The sequence below is a fragment of the Diabrotica virgifera genome, chromosome 2 (assembly GCF_917563875.1).
Source record: "Diabrotica virgifera virgifera chromosome 2, PGI_DIABVI_V3a".
In the NCBI taxonomy this organism is placed as follows: Eukaryota; Metazoa; Arthropoda; class Insecta; order Coleoptera; family Chrysomelidae; genus Diabrotica; species Diabrotica virgifera.
In genome coordinates this window covers 13,828,270-13,852,304 of record NC_065444.1, presented here as the reverse complement: position 1 = coordinate 13,852,304, position 24,035 = coordinate 13,828,270, and the positions used below count along the sequence as shown (strand labels likewise).

General features: G+C 32.7%; 1 protein-coding gene across 5 annotated transcripts in view; it reads left to right on the top strand.

Moving 5' to 3' along the window:
• LOC114345387 (glutamyl aminopeptidase) overlaps positions 1-23,661 on the top strand; it is an 83,073-nt gene extending 59,412 nt beyond the window's left edge. For all 5 annotated transcript variants that reach the window (XM_028296235.2, XM_028296222.2, XM_028296229.2 and 2 more), the window contains 13 exons: positions 785-1,046; positions 1,770-1,940; positions 2,521-2,618; positions 3,041-3,175; positions 3,623-3,921; positions 12,720-12,805; positions 13,776-14,101; positions 16,418-16,497; positions 16,602-16,744; positions 17,323-17,452; positions 18,351-18,464; positions 23,268-23,376; positions 23,429-23,661. In XM_028296235.2, coding sequence (XP_028152036.2) covers positions 785-1,046; positions 1,770-1,940; positions 2,521-2,618; positions 3,041-3,175; positions 3,623-3,921; positions 12,720-12,805; positions 13,776-14,101; positions 16,418-16,497; positions 16,602-16,744; positions 17,323-17,452; positions 18,351-18,464; positions 23,268-23,376; positions 23,429-23,578 — 2,103 coding nt within the window. In that variant the 3' untranslated portion in view covers positions 23,579-23,661. The remainder of the gene's footprint in view (positions 1-784; positions 1,047-1,769; positions 1,941-2,520; positions 2,619-3,040; positions 3,176-3,622; positions 3,922-12,719; positions 12,806-13,775; positions 14,102-16,417; positions 16,498-16,601; positions 16,745-17,322; positions 17,453-18,350; positions 18,465-23,267; positions 23,377-23,428) is intronic.
• The last annotated feature ends 374 nt before the right edge of the window (positions 23,662-24,035 follow it).

Genomic DNA, 24,035 nt, shown 5'->3' with positions numbered 1-24,035 from the left:
CCAGTGTCAAAAATGCTTGAAAGTTAAAGGCATAAAAGTTATGCGATAAAATAACCGTTGCCCTACCCAAAACTGACGCCTATGACCGGTACTAGAAATTCACAATAAATGTGATCGATTTATCTCTGGAAGATAAATATGCGTACCAATTTTCATTTTTCTAAATAAAAGCTTTCTGGAGTTATTTAAGAAAAACTAATTACAAGACGCCATCTTCAAAGAGCTCTAGCTCCCTTAGGAAGCATTTTCGGACTAGAAGAATTAGGTTAAAATATCTTAAATTTATCTGAGGAATCTCCTGCCTTCGGTTGTCGGTAGAGTTTCTGGACACCCTGTATAGTACATTGTACACTAGACATACAGTCGGAAAAATGAAAGAATACCCATGAACGAACATATAAAACACGCTGTATTTTCCTGTCACCGTGTCACAAAGAAAATTGCCCAGCGCAAGTACATGTAATAATAATTATTACATGTACTTGCGCTGGCCAATTTTTTGTATGACACGGTGATAGGAAAATACAGCGTGTTTTATATGTTCGTTCATGGGTATTCTTTCATTTTTCCTACTGTATTTTAGTTGAATGACTCCTAGAATTTATAAAACTCAAACAACTTTGAAGTTGATTATCTCAGAACTATCAAAAATGCACTTAAACCCTTTTACGTCTGGTCCCCTCAAATTATAGAACCTAAGTATTTGAAGGTGTCTATCAACTCGTTCACACTTGAGCGGTCTGTCAGTTGTACATTTTTTTTTATTATTTTTTTTTTCTTTTAGAATGTAACAGATTACGATAACGACCACCAACTAGTCACTTTCGATGAAACTGTATCAATGTCGACGTACCTGTCATGTTTTATCGTTTCCGATTTTACACATACCGAAACATCCTTCAACAACAGCGGAAAAATTGTACCCCTTAAAGTGTTCGCTAGCCCTGAAAATTTGGATAAAACAAGATATGCAGGAGAAGTAGGAAAAAAAGTCATTGAATATTATGTACAGTATTTTCAAATGCCTTATCCTCTGCCAAAATTGGGTGAGTAGTATATGAAAGAATACGTAAATACTTATATATTATTGACTTGGTGGTTTTCCAAGTAACATTTGGTTTTTCCAGCTACGCAAACATAGATTTATTATACTATTATTTTTATATTTATTATCATATTTTATTATTTAAAAATGAAAATAAACATTAGGAAAAAACCAAAATGTACCTTGCACTAAGCGGGCACATTTTAGAATTGGTCAATAGGTTTGTTTCATTTAGTTGGATGATATTCAATGAGAAAAAACCTGGTGAAAAAATAAGGGCACTCAAATACGAGAAATATGAATTTTTTATTTTTTTTTAGTCAAAAAAGACGAAAAATATCGCGAGTTTTGGAGAAAAAAATGTTGATTTTTAATTGCAAATATTTCATTCAAAAGAAACTGTTTATTTATACTAAGGAACTTTCGGCCCTCGGTAATAAAGTAGTCTTTCATTCTGCGTTTAAATTTTTCAAAAATACTTATTAGTTTTCTCAGGATTAGAAAAAAATGAATACATTAAAAAAACATTGAAAATTTTGACATCCGTCAAAATTTTGCATTTTGCTCCGTTCCCCTTTAGGGCTGAAATTTTCAAGATCTTATTATTTCATCACAAGAAAGTGAAAAAATGATTGGACAAAAGAAAAAAATATATTTATTTTGAACTACTCTACGTTATGGTTTTTATTTTTAAAATAATATTGTGTTTTATATTTTTTTCTAGATCTGGTTGCTATTCCTGATTTTGTGTCAGGCGCTATGGAACACTGGGGTCTTGTCACTTTCAGGGAAACGGCCCTTCTGTATACAAATACAACGCATTCAAGTCTCAATAAACAAAGAGTGGCAACTGTAGTGGCCCATGAATTAGCTCATAGTTGGTTTGGAAATCTAGGTAAGAAAACCCATATCCATCTTTAAAGAATTACCTCCCCGATAAGTATAGACCCGCAGGTTGAGTGTACATAACCTTTAAATGCATTTTTTTTTGAAAAAAGCATATACTTTTTTTGAAGATGGCTGCAGGTCTATTTTTTATTTTGTGTATTTTGGCAAAAAATATATTGCTAAAAAAAACCGAAAAACTGGTTTTTAGGGAGTTTTGTGGATTTTCCTTATTTTATTTACTTAAAATAGATCAAATCAAGGTTTTTTTTAAAGATTATTATGTAATTTGAAGTAACCAAGTCCTTCACAACATTCAAAAATGGAAGAAATATTCAAGCCTTCAAAAACCTCATGTTTTTACATGGGGATTTACACGTAAAATTGAGATTAGTCTTATTTTTAATAAAATATAACGTAAAAAAATGGAAAAATTGAATTCTGGGAGTGAGGGAATTTTGCCTATCTTAACGGGTAACTTTTACAATTACTTTTCTAATGCGACTATTACTATGTATTGTATTACGTTTTATATTTGTTTTATCTAGTTTATTTAACGAAACAAGGTATTTATTTGTTTTTGATTTTAGTCACGATGAATTGGTGGAATGATTTGTGGTTAAATGAAGGATTTGCCTCTTACATTGAATACAAAGGAGTATTAGCAGCAGAACCTACTTGGGGCATGGTAAATAAAATATGCACGTACTTAAAAATAAGAAGCCACTGAAATATTTTAACTTAAAAATTTTAAAATATTTTTGAATTTCCTCGTTTAATTTGTGACAAAAAAATTTTTGCTTTTTTTCATATAATGCACTGTTTTTGTGCCATAAAATAAAACATTTTACTGCGTATTTCTTTAATATTAGTACATTATCAACAACTACCTAAGACAATAACATTAAACAAAAGTAATAATAGAAAGTAACACTAATAAGAGTTTAACTAGGCGTAAAGCTACAACAAATGTTCAAAATGACCTCCTTCAAACGTGACATTGATTGTCGTATTCGCGCAAACATTATCTACTAACACCCTGTATTAATGTTAAATATAGATATTTATATTATTGGTTAATAATTAAGTTTAAAATAATATTATTTTTAGCTTGAACAATTTATTATAACCGATTTGCATCCTGTATTATCATTTGATGCCAAACTAAGTTCACATCCTATTGTTAAACATGTTGTAACGCCAGATCAAATTACTGAGATATTTGATGTTATCTCTTACAATAAGGTGAGTACTCAATAGATAATAATGAACAAACTTGTTATTTTTTGTTCTGGTGTCTTTCATCTTCTGACTTACAGTTGAAGATGTAATTCTTTTGCTTCCCCGTTAGCATGGGCTGGTAGATATTTGGAACATGTTTTTTGTCCACTCTGTATATCAAAAGGTTTTTATTAGACCCTTTAAATTGGGCTTTGAAATTTTCGAAGAGAATAATCATATTCTAAATGTTTATTTGCACTGCCAGAAGTATTTCTCTGCTAAGAAGATTAACGATAGTTGTTCGTTGCATCATCAATTAGCATATATTTGTCCACTTATAAATGTAGGCCTCCTGTAAAATTTACAACCTCTTTTTATCTTGAGTTTCTTGCATCCAATTTGTAGTGATGCGCTTCATATGCGCTTTATAATGTATCATTTCCTCCTTATTTAATATTATTAAAATTTTAGGGAGCATCTATCTTGCGAATGCTGGAAGCCACAGTAGGCGACGAAGTTTTCCAAAATGGCGTCAAAAACTACTTAAATAGGTACGCATTTGGCAACGCCGTCACGAAAGACTTATTAAGCGAATTGCAGCTTCTAGTCGGAAATAAATTGGATGTCACAGAGATGATGGACACGTTTACACTTCAGATGGGTTATCCTATATTAGATGTTGCCATATCGGGCGATACTTACACTTTGACTCAGAAGAGGTTTTTAAAGGATCCTAATGCTGTTTATAATGTTAACGAAACCAAGTATAAGTAAGTCATTGTTTACCTTTACAGCAGGAACTGCTATGATACCAACAAATATTATTCTTCTTCTGTGAAAATCTTTGTAATATTTGTTTAAAACAATCTCAGGTTTTATAGCCAGAGGATTCTTCTTCTGTTGGATATTCTTCCTTTTCTTGTCAATTCTAACACTTCATATTTGTTGTCATTTCGCCCTTTAACCCGTTACTCACACAGTCTTGCTTTTACAGATAAAAATTATTTTTTTGTAATCTTCTTTTTCTTCTTTGGCATCATAACCCTGGATGGGTCTCTGCCTGTCTGGCTATGTCCTTTAATGCAGATCTCTTTTATGCCCTTCTCCTTTATTGTCTTATATTCATCGTTTTTAGGTTGTCTTCCACGTCATCCAATTATCTCGTTCTGGGCCTATTTTCGCTTTCTTATCGGCTTCCATTGTAATATTTTTTTGCTGTTTTGGCATCTTCTTGTCTCTGGACATGTCCCAACCATGGCTGTCTTTGACTTTTCACAAATCTTACAATAGCACATCCTTCATTCAATGCGTCAACCTCTTTGCTTCTCCTGATTCTCCATGCGCAGAGTTCCTCTTGCATCAGGCCATACACTTTTCTTATAGGGCAGTCAATGAGAGCAAGAACAGGTTATTACCTCCGAATTCTATCCTACTGCATGGATTTTAATGAAATTTTAGGAATAGCCTGAAAATATCTCCTTATTCAAAGTCTACCCTATGCCGATGTGTGCTTTTGTCTTGGGGGCAGTTACCACCCCTTCTGGGGGGGGGGGGGGGTGGAAAATTTTTTGGTTAAACAACTACGGAAGTTGCTAGAGAACCTAATTCTAAGCAAAAACTGTTCTATAATTTTTTTTCGAAAACTCAATACTTTTTGAGTTATTCGTGGTTGAAAATTGGCCATTTTCATTGAAATATAACATCTTTTCAAACGGTTTTTTTGCGAATACCTTAAAGACAATGCATCTAACTAAAAAAATTATATAAAACATTTTTGTAGCTCATAAAAAATCAAAGAGGTTTGTTCCTTCTTCAATCTTCTAGTTATAACACAAAAAGAGATATGGTAGGTAAAAAGAGTTTGTTTTTTGGTGCATGCTCATATCAGTGTATTCAACTTGAAATGACAGAGAAACGGTCGATTTTAGGTGTATAATGCTACCAATACCTTTTATTGTGCTTGAAAAGTCCTTTCAAATATGCAATATTAAATGTCGATTACATTCAAACTATGCGAGATAAACTATAAAAAAATTTGATGACTAACGTATTTTAAGAAAAAAAAAACCCCTCATCCACAAGAATTTAACTGCATCGTTTTCCTTCTACAATACATTTTACTACAGTGTTATTTTTATGTTCAAAAAGTTGAGCGGGTTTAAAATGAATGGTTTTTGAAAAAAATTAGATCAAATTATAGAGCGCATATTTAAATTTTCTTAAAAATCTTCTTTTTTCTCCATATAACTTGAAAATAAAAAGAGATACTGTTATAAAAAATAAAATCAAAATGCTTATCTAAAAGAAACCTACATTTTTGTATGGCATCTTTTTTTTTGGCATCTCTTATCATTTTCGAGTTACATGGAGAAATAGGAAGATTTTTAAGAACATTTAAAAATGCGCTCAATAATTTGATCTTATTTTTTTCAAAAACCATTCATTTTAAACTCGCCCAACTTTTTGAACATAAAAAGAACATTATAGTAAAATGTATTGTAGAAGGAAAACGATGCATTTAAATTCTTGTGGATGAGGGGTTAAATATACTTTTCATTTTTTTCTTAAAATACGTTAGTCATCAAATTTTTTACAGTTTATCTCGCATAGTTTGAATGTAATTGACATTTAATATTGCTTAATTTATAGGTCTTTTCAAGCACAAGAAAAGTTATTGGTAGCATTATACATAGGGTTACCATAATTTATTAAGGCCAAATCCGGACAGGGGTAGTCCAAGGAAAAAAACATATCCTTGCCCTTGCCTTTTGACACCCCCAAAGTTAGTATTAGTATTATCAGCAGAAAGGCAAACTACTTTTGAATCAATAGAGTACTTTTTAATACATTTTAAAACATGTTCTACTAAAAAATCAGATGTTTCACCCGGAAGTTCATAAAAAAATAAAAGTTTCGCGTTGACACCTTCATTTTGCTTAAAGTAACGAACACATACCGAGTCAGTTTGATTTTGTTTCTGTTTGAACTATCAATTGTAATCTTAATAAAATTTGCATCTTTGAGATCTTCTCGTTAAATATGTTTTTTGAAATATTTTTTTAGTAAAGAAAAAAATCCGGACATTTCTCATATCCGGACGCCAATCCGGACATGTCTTTCAAATCCGGACTGTCCGGACGAAATCCGGACGTATGGTAACCCTAATTATACACCTAAAATCGACCGATTCTCTGTTATTTCAAGTTAAATACACTGATTTGAGCATGCACAAAAAAAAACAAGTTTTTTTCACTTACCATATCTCTTTTTGTGTTATAACTAGAAGGTTCATAAAGGAAAGAATCTCTGTTATTTTATAAGCTACAAAAATGTTTTATATACTTTTTTTAGTTAGCAGTTTTTAAGGTGTGCATAGTGCATAGTTTTTAAGGTATTAGCAAAAAACCGTTCGAAAAGGTGTTATGTTTCAATGAAAATGGCCAATTTTCAACCAGGAATAACTCAAAACGTATTGAGTTTTCGAAAAAACATTATAGAACAGTTTTTGCTTAGTATTAGCTTCTCTAGCAACTTCCGTAATTATTTAAGCAAAAAAATTTCCACCCCCGAGAAGGGGTGTGAAACGCCCCCAAGACAAAAGCACACATCGGCATAGGGTAGACTTTGTTTCTTGGCCTATTCCCCACTTACTGTGAAAATATCACGTAAATCGATATAGTAGGATGGAATTCGGCGCCACATACCCTCATTGACTGCCCTATTAGTATCTCTCTCTCGAATGTCCGAGTTAGGTTTAATTTTTACGTCATTACCCAGGTTTCAGAACCATAAGTTACTACGGGTGTAATCAATGTTCTGTAGATAGTCATTGTGGTTCTTTTGTCTAATAATTTCGGTAATATATTTTTGGGTAATATATTGGTAAAATATGATACTTAACACCTTCGTTTTTTAACACCTTCGTTTTTTCTAAATTTGTCCTCATGTATATGAAAAAAAAAAAGAAAAGAATTTCTACAATTGTAGACATTGGTTAGGTTAGACTCAATATGTGTGGGCGCTTAACTACCTTTACACTCCACCCAAGAGGCCTTAGGTAGCATTTCTACAAAGTTTTACCAAATAAATCTATAAAATTTGTAGGTTTCAGACCCTTCACGAAGTGGAGAATCAACCTAAACATAAATAATGCCACAGCTGTCAAAATGATTAAGTTGACGCCAATGAGAATTTCTGTTATTAAAATGTAAAGGGTGATTCATTTAGAGGTACTTTTTTGGTGAGGATTTGTTGGGAGATCGTGCATGAATGGTATCACCTAAAGTTGCTTTTTTATTCAGTATTGTTTGACATTTCATTCTAGAAAGACTTAACTCGGCACAACATCTAGAAATTATTTATCTGTATTACGAAAATAGGCGTTCAATGAGGAATGTGTTTCGTGCGCTTAGAGCAAACAAATGTTTTCCGATGAGGCCCGTTTTTGGCTTAATGAGGACGTGAATAAACAAAATGCCCGTATTTGGGTTGATGAGCAACCCAAAGAGGTTCAAGAGTTACCAATACATTCAGAAAAAACCACTGTTTGGTGTGGTTTATGGGCCGGTGTCATCGTCGGTTCATGTCTTGGACCGGCCAGAATGTTACTGTGAATGGAGACCATTATCGCGCCATAATAACGGACTATTTGGTACCAGAAATTGAAGTTCGTAGTTTAAGTGACATTTGGTTCCAAAAATATGGCGCCAACTGCCATACATCCCGTGAAAGCATGGCTTTATTGAGAAAACGGTTCGGTGAGCAATTTATTTCACGCATCGGACCAGTGACTTGGCCGCCTATATCCTGTGACGTCACACGTCTAGTCGTTTTCTTCTGGGGCTACCTCAAGTCCAAAGTCTACATGAATAAACCGGCTACGATTGAGGCATTGGAGGCCAGTATTACTCGAGTCATAAACCGGGAGATATTAACAGAAGTTCAACTACGATTTTTTAAGTCCTGTCCCTTGCAATACTGGAAGGTTAGAGAAGGTACTTACAATTTGTGAAAAAATCCACGGGTTTCCTGTGACATTTTTCTGTGAAAATTAGATTTTCCATGAATAAAAAAATTGGGAGTTGCGATGAATTTTTAAGTCCTGCCATATCCATAAAATAACAGGATACTATCTATTTTATGAAGAAAATTTTTTGGGCAGGACGGTCGCAAAAGGACTAAGGGAGTATACATATATACAAACATGTAATGAAAATAATGAAATTTTCATGATTTTCTAAGTCCTGCCAACTTAATAAATTAATTATATTTATTTCAAAATGACCAAAAAAAATATTGGCATGACGTTACCTAATGTTTAACTGCACTTGTTTCTTGGAAAATTTTGTATAAAATTTTCACTCTGGTTCCGTGATTTTCTAAGTCATAAAATAAATTTTGTTACAAAATAAATAATTTCAGTATACATTATGCAAAATGGCAGGATGTTTAGTTACACCTTTTTTACTATATATAGTTAAAAAATTTGTAAGAAAATTCGTGGAAAATTACACGATTTTCTAAGTCATGCCATTTCGCACATATCTCAAGAAGGTTAATATAAATCTATTTTCAAAGAGGCAGGATGGTTGTATAGTTATTTCGTATAAAAAAATTAAATTATCTGTCTGTAAAATTATTTCAGGGTGTTATACAAACATATTCATATCACCACATTTTCTTGAGTCATACCATGTCGAGTATGCTTAAAAAACACTAATCTAAAACCGTTTACAACTTTACAAATGTCATCAGACCATCTGGTTGGCGGACTACCTCTACTTCGATATGCTTCGTCTAGAAGAAGCATATCGAAGTCTTGTAATTAGTTTCTTTAAAATAGCTGCAGAACGCTTTTATTTGGAAAAACGAAAACTGGTACACTTATTTATCTTCCAGAGGTCAATTGTCAAATGGCAATTATCAATTGTCAATTTTTAGTACCGGTCATAGGGGTCTGTTTGGGTACGGAAACGGATATATTATCGAATAACTTTTCTGTCTAACTTTTAAGCATCTCTGACACTGGATTATTGAATTCTGGGATAGTTTTGTACTAAAAGGTACTTTTCCTTTAACTCAGAAGAATACGCAGTGTTCTAGAAAAATCGATGTGAAAAATTTTTCGTTTTTTGGTTTTTTGAGTTTAAAAGAATTTAGAAAAATTCTATTTAGAAAAACGAAAACTGCTACGTTTATTTCTCTTTCAGAGATAAATCGATTTTATCAATTGTAAATTTCTAGTACTGGTCATTGGTCATAGGCCTCCGTCTATTTAAAAGTACGCCCCACCAATGAAACGAGTGTGATTCATGTGCCTGAAACTTTTTTATCTTCGAGAGGCCCCACACCAAAGAAACATGAAACATAAAACATGAAACGTAAAACACGTTTCATGAAAATAAAACAGCTAAACAAATAGAAGTCCGCACACACAAGAAGCGAGTGTGATTCATGCACATAAAACATTTTTATCTTGGTGAAATCTGTTTCAGGAAAGAGATCGTGTTGTATTTTTCGGTTTCAGTTTCATTGTTTTGGACAGTTAATTACGTGCATAATATGAATTCCGACCAAGAATTTAATATTGCATTGGTTTCTGCTGTAAAGTAGAACGAAGAGTTGTACAATTATAACCTGGAGAGGTACTCGAATAGGTAATGATAAGAAAATATCAGTTTTCTTTAAACCAGGACCCACAATAAAACAATGTAGATGTTTGAATACTCAGTCTATAAAATGATTTAAATTTGGGAAGATGATTACTTAGTTCGTTTGCAACCAAATACGTACTATGGTTATGATGTTGGGCAGTAATAAAAAGTTGCCACAAGAGTAACAACCTCGTCATCATTACTTTCCATTGTTGGCTATACAAATTTTCATTTTGTTTCTTTGATTAGTATATAATATGAAACGGTTTCGTCCTTCACAATTCATTTTGTTTCATGTTTTTTGTTTTATGTTTTTATTTCACGTTTCTTTGATCTGCGGCCTCCCTTAGACAGTAATAAAGGTTTGCCATGACAGCAACGACCTCGTCATAACTTTCCATTGTCGACTATACAAATTTTATTTTTGTTTCTTCGATTAGTATATCACATGAAATCAAATGTTTTTTCACAATTTATTTGTTTCTTATTTCAAGTTTCATGTTTCACGTCTCATCTTTCACGTTTTATGTTATTTTAATCTGCCTTAGGAAGCATTTTCAGATTAGGTGAATTGTATTAAATTGCCTTAAAATTATCTGAGGAATCTCCCGTCGTCATTTGTTAGAGTTTCTGGACACCCTGTATGCGGTTAGTGGTAGATATTATCCTGATATTGTAGATATTATCCTGATATTGTTTCCTATATTTAATAGCAAAATGTACTAACACTAACAACACCAGAATAAATCGATTTTTAAATACAGCATCTATCTACTTGCAACTTTTTGCATTGTGTTCAGGATAACATCAGGAAAAGGTGTATAATGTAAAAATGGGTGGAAATTGCATCTTAGTGCATAACATGCATCCAAAAGTGCATAAACCTGTCAAAATCAGTGTATGAAGGGCAAAATTTTGTTATTTGGGAGGTTTATGGAGTTACGAATACGCAAGCAGAACCGACCTCAGAATCATCTAGTGCCCAGAGTTGCTGCTAAGGCACGTCATCTGGAGTTTCGTGGGATATCGGCAATAAATTTAAAAAAACAGAATATTCGATGGTTTTTGGGATGGCCGAACACGAATATGACATTACAACCGACCCTCGGAGCACCTGGTGCCCAGGGTGACTGATCTCGAATTTAAGAGAGTTTTTCGGGGTCGATTCTGACGGCGTATTCAGTTCAGCAACCACAAAACTCTTCGAGTAATCTACTTGCATCACTTTAGTGTCTGAAAGCCTCGAAATTTAAGAATACGGCGTGTGTATCAGTCACCTCGAGCACTAGGTAAAGATCTGTTCTAATGTGACATTCTTGGTCAGAAACCCCGAGAACCACCTGAGTAATCTGTCTGTATCAATTTACTGCCGAAATTAATATATAAATATGGTATAGAAAATGCTTAGCAAATAAAAAGGTACCATAAAATATCATTTTATTATAATACTAAAATACAGGGTGTCCCATTTAAGAAAACTCAGAAAATAGTCATTCCGAGTTTCAAGTTTCAACCAACCCCGTATACTAAAATTAAACATTTTGGTATACTATTATTAACTGACAATAGTAGACTATATTAAAAATCGTTTAAACATAAATTAATAGAAGTTTGGATATCAAATCACTAACAATATGTATAGGGTGTGAATGTTCCTACAAAATTAAAAAAAAAACGTAATTATATTTTAAACTATCTCGTATAATATTTCGAAACACTATATTTTATTAAAGAGAACATCGAGTAGAATCCAAAAATGTAAAAATATACAGGGTATTCCATTTAAAAAAACATAAATTTTTGTCACCCTGTGAAAACGGGTAGCCCTGTATATTAGAAAATACTGTTAAATTATAGTCCTATCTGTGGCACATGTTTTACCTAAATAACTTTTTTCGTATATCTTACGACAAACGAGTAATTGGACTAGCCCACACTAATGCCCCACCCTGTATACAAAATAACCATAAAACCATCCTGCCTCTTTGTATATAGACTTATATTAAGATTCTTGAAACATGTGCAAAATGGCATGACTTAGAAAATCGTTGACTTTTTCACGAATTTTCTTACAAATCTAGGACTCCTGCCGTCTTACAAGAACCGTTTAACCTTCCTGCCGAGTACCGAAAAGGTATTGATTGTATTTGAGTATTATAACTTTTTAAAGGCAGGACTTAAAAAATCACGGAATCAGGGTGAAAATTTTCCGCAGAATTTTCCAAGGGACAAGTATACTTAAACATTAGGAGACGTCATGCCAATATTTTTTTTGATCATTTTGAAATAAATATGTTTAGTTTATTAAGTTGGCAGGACTTAGAAAATCATGAAAATTTCATTATTTTCCTTACATGTTTGTATACATATATACTCCGTTACCCCGTTTGCAACCCTCCAGCCCAAAAAATTTTCTTCATAAAATCGATAGTATCCTGTCTATCTACGGATATGGCAGGACTTAGAAATTCATCGCAAAACCCTATTTTTATTTTTTGGGAAAATATAATTTTTACAGGAAAGTGTCACAGGAAATTTGTGGATGTTTCCACAGATTGTAATTACATCGTCTACCGTTCCAGTATTGCAAAAGGCAGGACTTAGAAAATCGTGGCTGAACTTCTGTATAATATCTCCCAGTCTATCACTGGTCAAGTACCAATCGAAAAGCTCGAACTCGTCATCGAGAATTAGACCTTCAGAATGGACCGTCTTAACCGCAGTCATGGTCAACATTTGAAAGAAATTAGCTTTAAGAAGTAATTGTAAAGAATAATTCTTTTTTACGACAATAAAGATTTTCAAATAAAATTCATTTTTTCATTGTTTTTTCTTTTTTAAAAAAGTACCTCTAAATTAATCACCCATTAGAAATAAAATTGATGTAAAAGTTGATAATTTGGGTTATGTTTTAGGTATAGGTGGTCTGTACCAGTGACTTACGTTACAAATTTGGGCAAGTCTAGCGAATTCATACTTTTTAAATACAGTGATAATCAGGGTAAGTTAATCGTTTTCCCTTCCCATAACTGCTACAAGTTCTCAGTTCATTCCGCTACATCAACTCCAGATGGCAGATGCTTGCACCTCACCATGCTCTAATTTTTTAACGTGTTTTTGTGAAGCCCTAATGTGCCGTTTCTAGATGGTTTTTCAATTTTTTTTTTCAAATGTAAATAAAAAAAAATTAACCCAAGACCTTTAAGAAGTTTTTCAAAAAAGTTTTTTTCAATTAAAAGTAATAGTACTTTAATAATTAATTAATAGTACTAATAGTACTTTATAGTTTTAAACCATAACTCTGAAGATGGCTTTGTAAACAGAAAGCACTCATTTGCTATAAGTACATAAACGTATTCTTTTTCTCATGATCATCTTTCAGTGCGTCACAGTTTTTCGATTTCTTTCTAACGCCTTAAATTGTATGTGACAGAAAAAAAGGCACGTCGGTGATTACTTCTAGTTCTGTGATTATTCTAGTTGTCGATAGATGGCGCCATAATTAAAAAAAATAATTTTTTTTAATTAGATAATAATATTACAAATATAATTTGTATAATTTATAAGACTATACAAATCAAAGAAAATACCATTTTATAAATGCAAGAAACACATTTGATTTGTTTTTATTCTAAATTGAAAATAAAATGTGACAACTGTCAGATTTAACTAAAATGTCATGTTAGAATAAATGTCATAAATGTGTATTATCACGGACTTACCCTTTTTCCTATCATTTGTGACGCACTGAAAAATGATCATGAAAAGGACAATATTAGTCTTTTTTAATTTACTTATTTTCCTTCAATTCCACATCTAGTTTATTATTACTACATCTATGGATTATACTAAATACAATATATATATTTCTAGTCTCAAGTTTGATTCAGTTTAATAATACAAACTACTCCAACCCAACATTTTACTAGTGAACATTATAAACGACGAATAATGTTGTATTAATATTTTAGTTACCATAAAGAAACCAGCTGGAGCAACATGGCTGAAATTCAATACCGACCAAATAGGTTACTACCGAGTCAACTATCCACTCGATGAATGGCAAAATATAATAAACAACTATAAATTGTTTAGTACCGGAGACAGGACCCATCTTCTAGAAGAAACTTTCTGTATAGCCGAAGCCAATCAATTAAATTATACAATTCCACTGGAACTGACTAAAAAGTTGAAAGACGAAATCGATTTTACTCCGTGGAGTGTAGCTACATCCAATTTAAAAGATATTCTTGCTAGGCTTAGAGGCGCTAAGTCAGATATGATCTCGGCATACAAGGTAAGTGAAACATTATTAAGAGCATATAGACTGAGATAGAGGCTAACAGTGGGAAGTGTCATAATCTCTTTAGTCCAGAGTAATAAGGTTTTTTCCATGACACGTCAACAACCAGGGTACTGAAGCGTTTTTTCGACAGGTTATACCTATAAGAACAAATTGTAACTATTTCCTGCGTAGGATCTGGCGGTCATTTTTATTTATAAACAATTTAGTATCAAAAAACGGTCTTTTTCCTTTTTTTCAAATTAATGGAAAACAGTAAGACCTATGGTTTTCTTAGTACAGACATCTTCGAGAGAATGGAAATCCCTTTAAAATGGAGTATTACAAAGTTTAATACACTCATTTATTGTTAATATAATTGCGAAGAAAGGTCGAAATTTCAAAAAAATTAATTTCGCAATAACTATTGTAAAAATAAGTGTACAGCTTTGAAATTTTTGTCAAATGAGAGTTCTTTGGTGCTAAATATGTAATAAAAATTTCAAAGCGATTAATTCAGTTTAGTTAAATTGTATTCAAATTGTTTATCCCAGAGAGCCTCACATGTTAAGCACCAAAGAACCCTTATTTGACAAAAATTTCAAAGCTGAACACTTTTTTACAATAGTTATTGCGAAATTAATTTTTTTTTTGATTTCGACCTTTCTTCGCAATTATATTAACAATGAATGAATGTTACTTTAGAACTTTCTAATACGCCATTTTAAAGCTTTTTCCATTCGCTCGAAGATGTCTGTACTAAGAAAACCATAGGTCTTACTGTTTTCCATTAATTTGAAAAAATAAGGAAAAAAGGCCGTTTTTGACACTAAATTTTTTATAAATAAAAATGGCCGGCAGATCCTACGCAGGAAATAGTTACAATTTGTTCTTATAGGTATGTATTACCTGTCGAAAAAACGCTTCAGTACCCTGGCTGTTGAAGTGTCACGAACAGGGTATTTTTTGTCTTATTACCCTGGCCTACTTGTAATAATTACGGGTTTTGTTTAATAATATGGAACCATCGAAAAAAAAAACATAATAGAAGCAGGCCTTAAAATAAGCTTTAATTTTTCTTCTTCTCCTCCTGCACTTCAAGGATTAGGCTAGCAGCCTGTTCCGTCTTTTTTCTATCATCCTCTTTTTGGTTTACGCACGTCTTTTCACTTTTCGTCGCTTCCTTTCTTTTGGGAGGTTACTCACTTCCTTACAGCGAAATCAAAACAACTATAAACATAATCTAACTTTTAGACATATTTATAGGCCGTTCCAACATGCTGACAAGATTATGTCAATATGGCGGCTGTGAGGAAAACATAAATTTATTCTATCAGTTCTTAATGTGTTTTAGATCATTTTAGTTGCATTTATTTGTAATTTTGTTTTGTATAAGGATTAATTTAACATTTTTATTGGAATAATCGATAATATGCTTCATTTCTGTTGTGTTTTGAAGTGTGTAATGCGAAATAATCGTGATAAAATTCAGTTTTATTGGTTACCATCAGTGCTACATTTTAGACAGAAAACCAACTGAACTAAATAAGTTATGATCTGAGAGACAAAAAAAAATGGTTAAATTTAATAATAAAGCTTTAAAATTTCCTATAATAATGCTAAATAACTAACTAGGGTACGTACAAACAACATCTGTTTTGTCTGCCAACAACTTTCGAAAATAATCACTTATCTTTATTTATTCACCGTTTAAAACTAAATAAAGTCGTTCAAGTACTTCTACAACTAAAAACTACACAAAATAAACAACAAAATGTTCTCAAAATACAACTAGAAAACTATTAAAGTGGTAAACAATTTAAGAAACACAATGTCAAAAAATATAAACAAATAAAATGTGTTAGTTCACGGAGCCTGACGCGGACTTTAGTCATGACATGCTCCGCTTGTCGTCACTAGTCCCTGACTGTCTCTGCGAATACACTTATTAATCTCCTCCCAGCGGTGACATAAACGTCAAAATCCTGAAACGGCCTATTGTATTACTTTAAACATAGACATATAATACTACTACTAGACTGCGCGCTGCGATCGAAACCTGTTCCCCAGGGAGACGGACAAATATGTTTGTAAACAGGATATTCATCTCTTTCTAATCGACAGGGTTTATCGACTACGTGACTTTCCCACCGACTTGCCGCCGATTACATAAACCCCGCCGATTGAAAAGAGATGCCTACCCTGTTTACAAACATGTTTCTCTGTCGCACTGCGGGAACAATTTTAGATTACAGCGCGCAGTGTAGGATTATATGTCTATGACTTTAAAACACTTATCCTAACCTAAATTATACCTTATCTTATTTTTAGGAATATATTACAAAGATTGTTTCACCTGCTTACAATAAATTTACTTGGACAGAAGATGCAAGTGATAAGCACCTTGAAAAGTAGGTATCTTTTACAATAATACTGAATTTAATATTTTTGACATACTCGATATTATAAATAAAGAGCCCCTTTATTTTCATCTTATATATCGTTTGGTTATTAGGTTAGCAAGACTCAGAGTACTTAGTCTAGCCTGTTCAGCTGATCATAAGGAAGCATTGGAAGAAGCGCGATCAAAATTTAATACCTGGATAGAAACTAAACAGCCAATATCACCAAATTTACGAAGTCTTGTATATGTTTACGGTAAGACCAGATTTAAATCACATACATATTTCACTTTTAGTCAGACCTACTTTGACTGTTTTCCTGTCTTTCCTTATTTGATCTGCCATAAATTTTGGTGAATGTTCTATAATGAATTGTTTCGCCTATCTTTGGCCCGGTGAATTACTTCACCATTCTAGACTTACCCACTTTCTTGTAAGCCTTTTTTCTGCTTTTACAATGGTGTAGAAAGATTGCGGTCCAACGAATCTCATTGATTGATGAGCCTTTTTAGCCATTTCATCTACTTTTTCATTGCCTTTATGACCGTAGTGCCCCGGTACCCAGTCTACCGCAACCTTGCTGCAGTCTCCTAGTTTTTATGAGCCACCCACACAATCCTAAACTAGCTTACAATTGACCTTTACAGAATTGGGTGCCTTAAGCGCCGCCTGGTTATCTGTGAAGATGCCAATTGAACGATATTTTCTACCTTTCTGTTTCTTTCACGTAGTGATGGATTGTCATTATTTCCGTCTTGAAATAAATCCTTAGATATGTAGACTTGTACATATATTTTTAATTTTATTGTTTATACTTTCCGTTTAACATTTCAGGAATTAAGAATGCTTCTGAAAGTGATTGGGATAATATGTTGCAAGTATATATGAATGAAACTGATGCTTCAGAGAAAGTAAAACTTATGGATGGTTTGTCAAGTGTGGACAATGTTAATTTGCTGAAAAAGTAAGTATTTTATAATTAAAAAAAAAATAGAATTATGATTTTTCTCCAAAACTCTCAAACGCTTTTCAAGATTTATGCACATTCTTCGCATTTTTCATCTAAATGAAAATCAGATATCGGTTGTGATTTCAAAACATCCTTCATTCTTCTTGTGGTGCTGTCTCCTTTAGTGAAGGTTAGCGATTACACTGACAACTCTGCCTTTGTCCAATGAGGCTCTAAACAAAGATGTTGAATCAAGGCCGGTCCAGTCTCTGATATTTTTAAGTTATGAAATCTGGCGTCTACCAGTATCCCGTTTTCCTTCATTCTTCTCATAGATGATCAGTTGCGCGAGGCGGTACTTTTAGTTTCTCATTATGTGTCCTAGGTAGCTAACTTTTCCAACTTTATTGTTCTTTAGCAGCTCCCTATCTGTAGCTATTCTCCCCAGGACACTTTCCTTGGCGGTGTGGGTTGTCCAAGATATTTTCAAAATCTTTCTATAAACCCTTCAAAGGTTTCTAACTTGTTCATCATCCTTATATTGAGCGTCAAGGCCTCCGCTCCATAACATTATTAAAAATATATTTTACTAAAAAATTTAACTCCAAATAAGGTAATACTATGAAGCATTTTTGATACTACTTTAATTCTAATATACTTTTGGTTATTTAAATTAATAAAAATAAGAATTTGAACGTCTTTCGATATAAAGTAAAAACATTTAATATTTTACCAAGATAGCAGAACTATCCAAGCGAATTAAATTCAAAATGTTACACATAGTATACTTAATAAAATTTAAATGTATCTTTTTTCAAAAAAAATTATGTAACCTGATAATAATTTTATTTTTATGTTCTTACATATTCTTATAATAATTGTACTAATTATTGTACTTCACTATTTATTTCAGATTGTTGGATTTGGTTAAAAACGAATCAGTGGTAAGAAGTCAAGACTACCTCATAGTTTTAGGAACTATTTCAATCAATCCCAAAGGAACTGACCTGGTTTGGGATTTTGTTAGGTAAGAATATACAGAGAGAACCAAAAGTCGGTCCCAGTTATACAAAAACGGGGATACACCTATTTTGCAATATGAAGATTTGAAATTTGACGTTTGGAACGTTGCCAGATTTACCATTTTTCTGATATAGTATTTTTACTACAAAAGCAAGATTACGTAGGTCAAAATTTCTGACGTCAGAGCACTGCCAAATCATTAGAATGTGACTTTTCATCACGGCCACGTTAATGTCATTACTTGTCAGTTATTGTCTTTGTTTTTGTTTACTGTACAAATAATATCTCTAATTCTTTATTCTAATTAATGATGCCAATCGGTTTTCATTTCTTGCCGAAATATATTAATAATACGCCGAAATATTTGTAATGTTTAATTAACGTAAATAAAGATCAACTTTAAAATTGACATTTCTCAAAATGTCAACATGGTATTATAATAAGAAAAACGATATCGCGATTACATTGAGAATTTTAGAATTATTTTAATTAAATAACCAAAAACATTTTTTATTATTAATGATATAAATTTTATGAAACAATCTCCTTTAAGTTAAATACTCCAGAAAATAATAATTTTGACAGTTCTGATGACAGTTCAACGTTGCTACAATTTTACTTTATATCGTCATATATCGTACAGAATTTTATTTGATTTGATTCAAAATATAGCTTTAAATCACTGTACTGTTTTTATAAATACATACTACCTACATACTAAATAGCTTAATTTAAAAACTAATGTAATTATTGTTGTTTACTAACAATTATTTTGTTTGTATTGAGAAACATGAGAAACATCAAAATGCTTCTTTAACAGATTATGTTGAACAAGAACTAAATAATGGGATTCCCCTTTACCATTAACTGGAGAAGTAAGTTAAATAATTTAGATTTCTTAGATTAGGTTTATTAGAAATAAGATGATTATTATTAGATTTAAAGATCAGAAATTTTTCTTATGAATTTTAGCGTTTGCAGTACTAACTTAGTTTTAAAAATATTAAATAATCTATTTTAATGATTATACCTACACTATGATAATGTTGTTGTTAATTAATATATTTCGGCAAGTAATGAAAACCAATTGGCATCATTAATTAGAATAACTAATTACAGATATTATTTTTATAGTAAACAAAAACAAAGAAAATATATCTGACAAGTAATGACATAAACGTGGCCATGATGAAAAATCACATTCTAATGTTTTGACAGTGCTCTTACGTCAGAAATTTTGACCTACGTAATCTTGCTTTTGTAGTAAAAAGACTATATCGTTAGTGACTTTGGTTGTTTAAATACAACACCCTGTATATTGCACTTCTATTGAAATATCTACCATGGTACATTAATACCAGTTTAACCGTATACAATACTTATGATTTCATAGAATAGAATATAGTCTGATAGAAATGTCTGATCTAAATAATGCCGAAAATTTATACCAAAATGATCTGGAGCTCCGTCTAGCTGAAACCATCATCATCATCATCAATCAGCTAGTCGCGTCCACTGCTGGACATATGCCTCCCTCAGTTCTTTCCAGTGTTCTCTACATTGTGCCGCTTGTAGTCAATTTCCCGCTACTCTTTATGTCGTCGGTCCATCAAGTGGGTGGTCGCCCTCGGCTTCTTTTATAGTTTCTGGGCCCCCATTCCATGATTCGTCGTGTCCACCGTCCATCTTGTGTTCTTGCTAAGTGCCCTGCCCAGTTCCACTTAAGCGTCGTAACGTCGTTTCGTCACAGAAACCATATCTCATTAAAATTGGTCCCAAATTTATTTTTCAGGGTAGGTTCAATTTCACTTTTAAGTAGAATTTCATAATTATCGTTTGTTAAATTTCCTTCTATAAAAAACGGCCCTATTATCTGAGTATCCACTATATCCGATCATACACTTAGTTTTTGTAGAATGTAATAAACGCAAGACCGAAGAATGACTTACATCGTGTATATAAATCCTCATTTGTTGTACTACCAAAAAAACAGAGCCACAAAATGCAGCGACTATCGCACCATCAGCCTAATGAGTCATGTATTGAAAACTTTTCTCAGAATAATTCATCAAAGAACATATAGAAAAATTGAGGAAAGAATCTCAAATACTCAATTCGGTTTTCGCTGTGGCCTTGGAACTCGTGATGCACTATTCGTAACCCAAGTTTTAATTCAAAGATGCAGATATGTAAATCATGACGTTTTCATAGCGCGATTGATTTTGAAAAGGCCTTTGATAAAGTTCGCCATGAAAAAATGCTACATATTCTCAAGACTACCGGTCTGGACGGTAGGGGCATTAGAATAATCGCAAATTTGTATTAAGGCCAGGCTGCATGTGTAAAGCGCTGGTTTCCTCGAAAGCGGTGCCGACAACCTGCGATCGTAACACTGCGATGAATGACATCGTAACAAACTGTACCATGCAAAATAATAGCGTTGGTTTCCAAGGATGCGTTGGAAGCCACCGCTTGCTGAGTTTGCACATTCCATTGCCGCAGTGAAGAACCTTGAATTTTTCACCGTAATCTGACGTAATTGGTCGCAGTGCTACGGTCGCTGTTTGTCGGTGCCGCTTTCGAGGAAACCAGCGCTTTAGGGTTGGGAATCAATGCTCTGAAGAAGTAGAAATGAAGCGTGGAGTTCGACAAGGCTGTATATTGTCACCAATGCTGTTTAATCTTTACGCTGAAACAATCTTAAATGAAGTGTTGGAAAACGCAAAAGAGGGCGTACTCATTAATGGTATGCTTATTAACAATATCAGATACGCAGATGACACCTTGTTAGTGAGAGGATCAATTGAACATCTTCAAGCGTTATTGAACCGAATGGTGGCGTTCTGCGCGATATATGGACTCAAACTGAACGCAAGAAAAACAAAGTTTATGGTTATTAGTAAACAAGCAGCCGTAAATAATAATAACTATAACGTAACAATCGGTAATGACTCAATTGAACGAGTAAGTAATCTTGTATATCTGGGTACTCATATTAATGAAAGCTGGAACCCTAGTACAGAAATAAAAAGTAGAATTGCTAAAGCAAGAACAAGTTTTATGAAATTTAAGAAAATCCTATGCATTGATGATCTAAATTTGGAACTTCGCATAAGAATGGTTCGATGTTATATATTCCCAGTATTACTTTACGGGGTTGAAGCATGGACCCTGACAGAATCGCTTTTAAAAAACCTAGAAGCATTTGAGATGTGGGTCTACCGTCGTATTCTGAAGATCAGGTGGGTAGAAAGAGTCACAAAAGGAAGGGTTTTGCAACGTTTGAATAAAAGTTGCGAAGTAGTGAACACGGTTAAAAGGCGCAAATTGGAATACTTCGGTCATATAATGCGTCACCCAGAAAAATATGACATACTTCACCTTGTCATGCAAGGTAAAATAATGGGAAAAAGAAGTGTGGGCCGCCGTACAACTTCTTGGCTTAAAAACCTACGCCAATGGTTTGGAAAAACTAGCACTGAACTATTTTCGTGCGGCTGTAAATAAGACAGTGATTCTTAGTATGCTGGGCAACATGAGAGCCAACGATCGACAAGCGGTCTCGGCACCTTAAGAAGAAGAAGAAGTGTATATATGCAGCTCTGAGTAAAGATGTATGTGGATCTTCAACGAAACTCTAGATGGAATCTAAAGTTTTATTGTAATTATAACAGTTTTTGGTCACCTGTTCGAATGGCATCTTTTTCTCTTCCAGTTTCCTCAAAGCACTTACAAATTTTTTGTACCGTTGCCTTATGGATATAATGGTTTATGGAAGTATCGTTGAACAAGTAGGCTACTTCACTGTAAGATTTTTTTTCTATGGCCGTAGCCCCTCATCATCAAAACAGTAATTCACTATTTAAAAAAAACTGTCTTTATTGTAGAGCTTTTAAAAACACATAAAAGAACTATCGGCTTTAGTTATTAATATAATTTATTTTACAAAACTTTCCAATCAACGTCAAGCTGTTGCTAGTATTATGAATTAATGTCAAAATCACAGCATTCTATATTTACTGAATTACTTCAAAGCTATTTGGCACCGAGAAGTTTTATTTATTTAAGCCCTTCGTGACTAGATAAAATGCCAAGTGTTACCAATGGTTGAAATTGTATTGAAGTAAGGATTTCAATAATAATACAATATACAGAGTGTTGTATTTAAGGGCACCCAAAGTCCCATTTAACGACAATGTTAACATTATGTCATATAGCTCTGTAACCAAAGCACTTAGAGACCTAATTTTTGTTTTATTTTGAAACTACATGTATTGTTTAGTCCCGCGTAAATTTTTGTAAAGTTAGAGCGAAAGAAACATTTTTTTAAAATTTTTTTAAAATACTCTTACAAAAAAAACCCAAAAAAGTTTAGATTTTATCTTTTATTTTACTTGTTTTTGTACATTTTTCAATAAAAATTTACGCGGGACTAGATATTATCTATCTACAATTACTGTAAAAATTTGGACCTTCTACCAACTAAGGAACCAGAGATATCTGACATCAAAGGCTAAAAACGTAGTACATATTCGGGAAATCGCAAAAACATAAAACACTCTAATAGGCTATAAAGCTACCGGCACACGGTAAGTTGAGTGCAGACGTTCAGAAAACAAATAGTTTTGTAACCATGGATATTTTATACTATAATGTGTTATATATCGTTGGAAAGGGAAGATTTCAGAGAATAATTTTCAATCATAACCCAAAAAACTTAAAAAATTCAATTTTCGGACTTTGGCTGCCCTTAACAATACAAAGTTACTAATGATATTAGAAAAATAGCTAAAACTATTATTTTTAGGTCAAATTGGGACTATTTAGTAGGAAGGTACACCTTAAATGAGAGAAACTTGGGCAATCTTATACCTAGAATTACCAACAACTTCTATACTCCTGATAGGTTACAAGAGGTAAGTTGGTAACATCTTGTAGCATTTTATAGAACTAATAATTGGATTTTAGATTGAAGACTTCTTTAAGAAATATCCAGAAGCTGGAGCTGGAGCAATTAAAAGAAAAGAGGCTTTAGAAACCGTACGGAATAATATTCTATGGGTGTCGAATTATAAAAATATCATAGAAGATTGGATAGTTAAGCAAAGTGCTGTTTGATATGATTTGTTTTAAACGTGAACTATGTTTTTTACACTATTTTTATTATTGTACTTGTAAATAAATACTATTTTTAATTATTATTATTTTTTAATATATTACACATTTTACAAAACACTCAAATGACACTCTTAAAGAGCAGTAGGGTCAATCCAAGCCAAGTGGTCCAAAGGTGGTTGGTTGCTTGACTATTTTTAATATTTTTTATTTAAAAAAAAATATTTTTAAAACATAGCTTCGCTCTCTAGCCAATATTTTCACTGAGGTTTGTCCTAGAACTAAAAATAAAAAAACCAAACTTTTTAGAAAAGTTTGTTCTAAAAACCGGCCTTTAGCATTATTTAATTTCAAACTATCCTTAAGGTCTTACATGAACCTCAAAGTTTGAAAAGGTAAACTGATAAAATGCCATTTTCAACATTTTTTTAACAGCATAAGGCAAGTCGATAATGGTTTG